At 37.6% G+C, this 8,105-nt stretch overlaps 1 protein-coding gene across 1 annotated transcript; it reads left to right on the plus strand.

Moving 5' to 3' along the window:
* Positions 1-164: 164 nt before the first annotated feature.
* On the plus strand, positions 165-7,399 carry LOC146325438 (taste receptor type 1 member 1-like). Its single transcript, XM_084721481.1, has 6 exons — positions 165-346; positions 709-1,006; positions 1,129-1,854; positions 2,227-2,430; positions 2,692-2,812; positions 5,118-7,399. Exons 1-6 carry the CDS (start codon positions 165-167, stop codon positions 6,044-6,046), a joined length of 2,460 nt encoding a protein of 819 aa, XP_084577607.1. The 3' UTR covers positions 6,047-7,399.
* The last annotated feature ends 706 nt before the right edge of the window (positions 7,400-8,105 follow it).

Below are 8,105 nucleotides of genomic sequence, written 5' to 3' on the forward strand. Positions count from 1 at the left end.
TTGTGTATGGTCCGCTAGGTATTTTTAGGCCTTTATTGATTACAAACTCATATGCTTCCAAATTCATGGAAATGAGGCTGAGCCATCACCAGTGTCTTAAAACTTAACTAACAGTAGAGGCTAATCCCATTAGAGTTCATGTCACGTAAACAGTAACTACAACCATGAAGCATTTTCTTGCTTCTCTGTGTCTCCTGGGATCTTTCCTACACGCTTTGGCTCAATGTACTGCATCAACTTCAGAGTTTCACCTGAAAGGAGATTATTTGATTGGTGGCCTTTTTGATATTCATCATGCCAACGGCCCTGCTTATCAAGAAAGACCAGAATTCACTGACTGCTCCAGGTGAGTTTTAAAATGAGTGAGTGAATACTGTCTGAAACTAAGAGCACCCAAAAAAGTAGCTTGTTTTGTTATACATTGAAAGAGTTTTGCCTCAAACCTAAACTTCAGTGTAACCTAAACTCAGTGAATATAGTTAGTAGCTCATTTCCCTCAAAACCAATTCAATTTATTGCAATTTTATCCAAGTTGAAAGACATCAAGTTGTTGACTTCACTCTTTCAATAAAATCCTCTTTTAGATCAGTGTTGGATAAGTTACTCAGGAAGTGTAATAAGTCATGTTGACCTATTACATCTTTAAAAAATTATATTACATAGTAGCATTAAAAGTAATTACTTGTAATCTTAACCCTCTGTCCACAGTAAACCCTTCATTCTGTCAAGTTATCGGAGGTTTCAGTTGATGAGATTCTCTGTAGAGGAAATCAATAACTCTACCAACCTCCTGCCAAATGTATCTCTTGGCTATGAAATGTTTGACCACTGCTCAGATGTTCAGAGTTTTCCAGGAATTTTGAAATTCATCTCAGTCAATGGTTTGATCCAACCATGGGGTGAAGCACACGGGGATCTGTCCAAATTGATAGCAGTGGTCGGCACTTATACAAGCACTGAGACACGGACTGTAGCTCCACTCTTTATGATGGATCTCATTCCTATGGTAAGTATTCCAAGTGATACAAAGAAGTGATACAAATATTACAACAATTGCTAAACAACTGTATCAAGCTTTTAACTTTGTCACTGAAAATAATGACAATTTGTCTGTTAATCTTTTAACAGGTCAGTTATGGAGCTGCTAGTTCTGTCTTTTCAAGAAAACTGAATTTTCCCTCTTTCCTACGAACTGTGCACCCCAATAAAGACGTCATAGAAGTGATTGTTAACATTGTGCAGCACTTCAACTGGCGCTGGGTTGCTTTTCTTAACATCGATGATGATTACGGCAATGATGGACAGACATTATTCATAAACATGATTAAGGACACTGAGATCTGCCTGGCGTACACCAAAGGACTCAATTATGAAACAGATTACTCCCAAGTATTCAAACAGATAGAGGCACAGAAGATTCATGTCATTATTGTTTTTGCTGCTGAGTGGACTGCTGAGGCTCTCATTAAGTCAGCAATACGACTGAATATTAAAAACAAGGTGTGGATAGCAGGAGATGCGTGGTCCTTAAACAAGCAGATTCCCAAGGAGGAAGGAATCAAAAATATTGGAACTGTACTTGGAGTTGCTATGCCAGTAGTGAAAATACCTGGTTTCAGTGATTTTATCTATGCGTCCAAAACCCAGAATCACTGTGAAAATGCAGAACAAGAGATGTTTTGTAATCATGTTTGCAACTGCAGTGACCAGAGTGCACAGGATGTCATTGATGCAGACCCATCGTTTTCTTTTACTGTTTATTCTGCTGTATACGCCATCGCTCATGCCTTACACCATGTCTTGCAATGTGGAGCTGGCAGATGTAATGGCAATACTACAGTGTATCCATACATGGTAAGAATGCAAATGATATGAGAATTTATTTATTTTTCTCACTGTCTAATTCTTGGCAAGTCATGGTTCTGTCAAATTTATCTCACAGACAAACCTAAAAGTGACCAATCATAACACAAACTCTTCAGAATACAATCAAGGTGATTTTTATCTGGCAAATACTGCTATATCTGCATCTACTGCTGGCTTGCAGTGGGGCACTTTAAAAAGATCGACATTTCAATCTCATAGAGATCTTTATCAAGCCTTGAGAGACATTTCAATTTCTGTTCGGTTGAAACAGTGAGTATTTTTAAAAACATCTTTAATCAACACCTCATATGTTCACTGTGAACCCATGCAAGTCATCTGAATTGTGTGTACCCACAACAGGTTCTAGCAGAGCTGAAGAAGTCAAACTTCACACTTTTAAACCGGAAGATTGAGTTTGATGAGAATGGTGACCCCAAGTACGGTTCCTATTCTGTAGTTTTCTGGAATCAAAGTGGTGATGCAGAGGAGGTTGGCTTCTATAATTTTCGCTCATCACTCCATTTCTTCATCAACAACAGCAAAATTCAGTGGCACACAAAGGAAGTAAGTTATTTTTTTCCTTACAAGAGTTTATATGGAATATGCTGAACTTTGTTTTGGTTTTCCCACTTCTGCAGGGATGTGTATATGAGTGAGTACACATGTGCACAAAGCACTCAGTTTACATTTTTTTTAGAATTAAAAAAAAAAAAGCTGTATTGGCCCAGTTACTGCTATACTTCTCCATCTTTTGCCTCCAGCCCTTACACTATTATCTTGTATTTACTGAAATTTATTTTTCTGCTTCATAATTGTCTTGTACAGGTACCTATTTCACGGTGTTCCCCAGAATGCCCTGTAGGGCACGCAAAAAGGTATGATGGAATCCACGAATGCTGCTTCAAATGTGAAATCTGTCCAAATGGAACTTACGTCAACAGCACAGGTAAATTTTTATCAAACATAAAAGGAAATAAATAAATAAGTAAAAGCAGTGCAGTCATTCTGGCCTTAATGGGAGCTAAATTTAAACTCTTGCTGAAGAAAGTCCTATACTGTGCAGGATTTTCCTAAAAATATGTCTAGACATATGGGCAAAATATGTATACAAGGACAGTTAATCTATCATTTACATCAAGGTTGTAAAACAGTTTTTTTTGTCAAATAAATTAAATCTGCAAGCAGCGATGATCAGGTATTCACATGCCCACGCACATTCAAGCATATAGGGGCTACGCTTTCTTCACCAGATGCTAACCAGATCTGAATTATCACATTCTGGACACTGCATAAAGGAGTTCAGTGTCACTTCCTGTGTCCACTGTGTGGAGCGAGTGTTTTTCAGATGTGAAATTTGGGGCAGAGTGGATAATGTACGCTGAAGTTACAACAACTTCCTGTTTTATGACAGAACGATAAAATTTTGTTGCCTTGCCAGGACAATGCTGTTATGATGAAAAATCGAACTTCAAATTAGCTTCATTAAGGTCTTAAATCTTTTTGACCACATTTGACATTTGACCTGCCAGAGGGAGCACATCAGTTTGAAATGTGTAATGTAGATGTCTTCAGGCCAGGGCCCTTGGCAAACATCTGAGGTCTGGGGCAGATTTGACCGTGTACATTCAAGTTACTGTACAACAACTGCTTGTGTCATGGAAAAACATCAAAATTCGACGCCACGCCATGGACCTCCCTTCAGTAGACAATGCAGTCATTTAATTACCTTTCATCACGGAGGTTTCTGAATTGGACACACCAGTTTTCAAGTGAATGTGATAAATTCTGTAAGAGGAGTTTGTTAAAGTGTAATGCCTGTAAACCACCAAACATGACCACGTAATTCAAAACGGTCAACTTACTGTTGGGTTTGGGATATGGCTTCAAGAGTCTTTTTGTAAGTCTTTTGTAAGTCTTGTATGTGCAGCGGGGGTACTTCAGTGAATTTTTGTCGGGGGCTCTATTAAGCCATTTTGCCACACCTACTGAATACTAGCCTTTTGGTGTCTTCAGGCCAGGACTCAAATATATGAAGTCTGGGGCAGAGTAGACCATGTACACTTAAGTTACAACTTATTGTTTCATAGCGAAACATCAAAATACGACGCCATGCCACATGTAAGCCTGTCAAGGAAAGTGCAATCTTAAAGTAGCTTTCTTTCTAGCTTGCACACATCAGTTTTAATGTTAGCTGCTAATTCACTTTGTGAGAAGTTTCTTAAAGTACAACGCCTGGAATTTGCCAAAAATGACCACAAAATTCAAAATTGCTGACTTCCTGTCAGGTTTAGGCTATGGGACCAACAGGCTTTTTTTGTGTGTATGGACATTATACACATGCCAACCAATTATGATGCATTTAATTGAAACATGCGGCAGAAGCTGCTCTTTAGGGGGTGTGGTCAAGCCATTTTGCCACACCCATATCAAATGTAAATAAATAACACAACTGATACATGTTAAAAGTTTTCAAGCACGTTTACCCCCTCATGTGATTTATTTGGATAAATAATAATTTGTTGCATTACAATAGGGTAGTCACACCGGTCAGTGCTCAGGTCCTAATAATCCCTCTGTCTCTTTCATCTGCTCTCTATCTGTGTCAAAGATGTATAAAGAGATGCAGAGGCGAGTACGATGAAGTGAGATTAATGGGTTTTCGAGGTATGTTGAATCTAAAACCAGTTTTCAATGCTGCAAAGGTGGCTCTCTTTTAATCTGGCTAGATCACCATGTTAACTTAAAGGGAACTTATCACCATTCACTTCAACTGTTTGGAAGATACTGCAGCACTGTTTTTTTTTACTGTGAAATTAAAAAACTTTAATCAGCATGAGGATGATGCTGATAACTAAAGATTCATTTTTGGGTGAATTATCCCTTCAAGAGGCGCACCTAACCTGCTCTGGAGGAGGTGTGTTTATGAACAGTAACCGACCAATCCTGCATAGTATATACCTTTGGGCCTTTTTGATGGCGAAGAGGGTTTAATAGTCATTTCATGGTGACTGGACACAGCTACATGGCTTCCATTTTCACTCTGAACACTGCACATGCCAATTAGTATAAATAAATTCTTTGTCTTATTACAATAATGTCACTGTAAACTGTACAGCAAGTCTGACATGGAGTAAAAGCTCATTTTAGGATAACATATAGATTAAACATCAAACGCTGCTTCCTAAATTTTACCAAAAGAGGATTTTTCAAAAGTAAGCCCTAACAATCTATCCTTCTTCTGTCTAAAACAGAGGATGCCTACAAATGCATCGACTGTCAGGAGACAGAATGGTCTACACAAGGAAGTACATCATGCCATCTGCGAGCGGTGGAGTACATCCCATTCACAGATAGTGGGGCTATTCTGATTATTATTGGAGCCTGGGCCTTTGTGGGTCTTGCACTATCCATGTCTGTCCTCTTTGCCATCAACTACAACACACCTGTAGTCAGATCTGCTGGGGGACCAATGTGCTTCCTAATTTTGGGCTGCCTCAGTCTGTGTACTCTTAGTGTGTTCTTTCACTTTGGTAAGCCAACGATTTCCTTTTGTATCTTAAGGTTCTTGCCATTTCTTCTGTTCTACACTGTCTGTCTAGCATGTTTTGTTGTGCGTTCTTTTCAAATTGTGTGCATTTTCAAAATAGCCGCCAAGTTCCACAAGCTCGGCAGTTGGTGGATGAAATATCATGTACAATGGCTGGTCATCACTGCAGCCTTTGTCACTCAGGCACTCTTAATTGTTACCAGCTATTCTCTTGACCCACCCAAACCGTATAATGAAACAGTTAGGTACCCAGACAAAATCATACTTGGCTGTGACATTAATTTTAAAGTATATTCCGGTTCTGTGGCTTTACTTTTATCTCTGTGCTTCCTTTGCTTCATTTTCTCCTACAAGGGAAAAGACTTTCCAAAAAATTACAATGAGGCCAAAGCAATAACCTTCTGCCTTCTGCTGCTGATTGTCACCTGGATCATCTTTTCCACTGTATACATTCTTTACCGTGGCAAATACATCCCAACACTAAAGGCTGGGGCAATACTCTCCAGTATCTACTCCTTTCTGTTGTTTTATTTTCTCCCAAAATGTTACATCATCATTTTTCAATCATATAAGAACACACAGCAGTACTTCCAGGGTCTCATTCAGAATTATACCAAAACAACTTCCCAGTAGCAGCTTCCAGTAAATATGCATAACTGTGCTTCAGGCCCTCTGAATACTTTCTGTAGACAGGGCAGATATTGCTTTGGTATCATAATATGAGACTAGATATCGTCTTAGATTTTGGATAGCGTTTATCATGATATAACATAAGTGTTGCCTTTTCCTGGTTTTAAAAGCTGCATTACAGTAAAGTGATGTGATTTACTGAACTTGCCAGACTGCTTTAGCTCATCTATTATTTGCCTTTAACAACTTAGTCAATACATCAAATTACCAATGATTATTTATCCAATATCTTCTTGTGTTAATATTTTGAGAATGCACCAATAACCATACCTACATATCAATATTGCAGTGTTTGGTCAAAAATATTGTGATAATTTATTTGATCCAAATCGCCCAGCATTACTATAAAACTGTCACGTTTGCACTGTTTGAGAGGGTACGGTATGTTATTTTATAGAAAATATGTACATCGAGATATATTTAGTTTATCACAATAAACAATATATATTTTGATAGCCCAAAAATATCTTTGTGCGATCTCTTACTGTTCCTAAGTGCAGCTTCACAGAGACACAGCATTAAGACTAGTCTTGTTTGATGATATTGCTTATTTGTAGATATTGTAGTAAATGCAGGTCTCACTGAAGGGGGTGTGAATATTAACCCATTCCAGACAATAATATAGCCAGTTTTAACATGGTAATTGATGAAGTCACAGATTTATGACCCTCCAGTGTTTCATCATCCACACTCCAGTAAGAAAAAGTCTCTCCAATCAGTTATTCCAAAATCTAAACTTTCACAAACACTACCAGGTCATAAATGTACTTACACATGTGAAAGAAGTGTTGTGATAATGTATCTTTGCACTTCAATAACTAAGTCAAAGAAAATATGACTGATAAGGATTAAGATTTATACTGGACTCAATTCAGTGTACACTTTAAACATACACTTTTAAATCTCAGTAGGTTATATGATGTTTTACAGCCTCGCGATATTAATTGATAATCCTCATAAAGTTAAGCCCTTCAGTAATTTAGGTATTTACATTTACAGCAGTTATATGACAGTAAGAGGTGTTCTGTAAAAACATAAATTGTAATGTGTGTATTTTCCTTTCTGTTCAGCAGTTTGTTTGGGGTTGCAATAACACTAATGTCACCACATGAAGGCACCACTTCACTGTGGCAACGTCTGCAGGCTAAACCACAGGCACACTTTCAATATACTTGTGTAACGTGTGATTGTTTTTTGAGCAAATGTTGTACCAATTTTGATTTTGTGAGGTTTGTGTGCACAACTCTGTTAAATACATATTATAAGTAATATAAATTTAAAATGTAACTCATTACCATGGAGTAATAAATAAAAGCTATTAGCTCTACTGTGTGGTGACATCTTTTCATAGCATGTGTCTGTATCTTTATGGAAACATGAGTCTCCATTTCTGGAAATATAATGTGCTTATTATTTTAATGTGTTTCTCTGAGTTTATTGGTGAACTATTTTTAATATTTGTCTTTCATTTCAATCCATAAAAGAGCATGCTTTACACCTTGGAAATGGATTGTCCAAGCAAAACTCAGACCTCTTCCCATATCGGTCCACCTCACTTTACCAACTTATCTTCTGACTTATATACCCATGCTGGAACATATTACTCATCATATAATCTTTTCCAACTGTGAGTCATGTAATGAAATATGTCATCATTGTACAGTGATGCAGCAGTAATTACACCACTGCTTTATGCAAGAGGCCAGTAGTGATGTGAATACCAGGTGTGTTTTGTTTTTGTTTTATTTTACCAATTAAATTAACATACAATGCACGGAATTTGTCACCATTGGTTAGGTTTAAGTCACAACATCAATCCTTAGTGTGTTGTTTTCAAACACAGCTCTGCTAGATTTTGTTATCCAGGATGTCCATGTCTGTAGTCTGCATGGATATCAGCCTGTTCTCTCTGTGCACTGGTTTCATGATTGTGTATCATAAAGATATATAGGTATTGCAGCCCCATATCTGAATTCATTATAGTTGATAATGTTATGCACAA

The sequence above is a fragment of the Lutjanus erythropterus genome, chromosome 6, assembly GCF_056507025.1.
Source record: "Lutjanus erythropterus isolate fLutEry1 chromosome 6, fLutEry1.hap2, whole genome shotgun sequence".
Classification (NCBI taxonomy): domain Eukaryota; kingdom Metazoa; phylum Chordata; class Actinopteri; order Lutjaniformes; family Lutjanidae; genus Lutjanus; species Lutjanus erythropterus.

What these genes read in the sequence shown, in the direction of transcription:
- LOC146325438 (XM_084721481.1), top strand. Translation starts at nt 165, where the DNA reads ATGAAGCATTTTCTTGCTTCTCTGTGTCTCCTGGGATCTTTCCTACAC. An exon ending in TGATGGATCTCATTCCTATG is followed by an intron (nt 1,007 to 1,128) that starts GTAAGTATTCCA and finishes ATCTTTTAACAG; the next exon opens with GTCAGTTATGGAGCTGCTAG. An exon ending in CTACAGTGTATCCATACATG is followed by an intron (nt 1,855 to 2,226) that starts GTAAGAATGCAA and finishes TACCCACAACAG; the next exon opens with GTTCTAGCAGAGCTGAAGAA.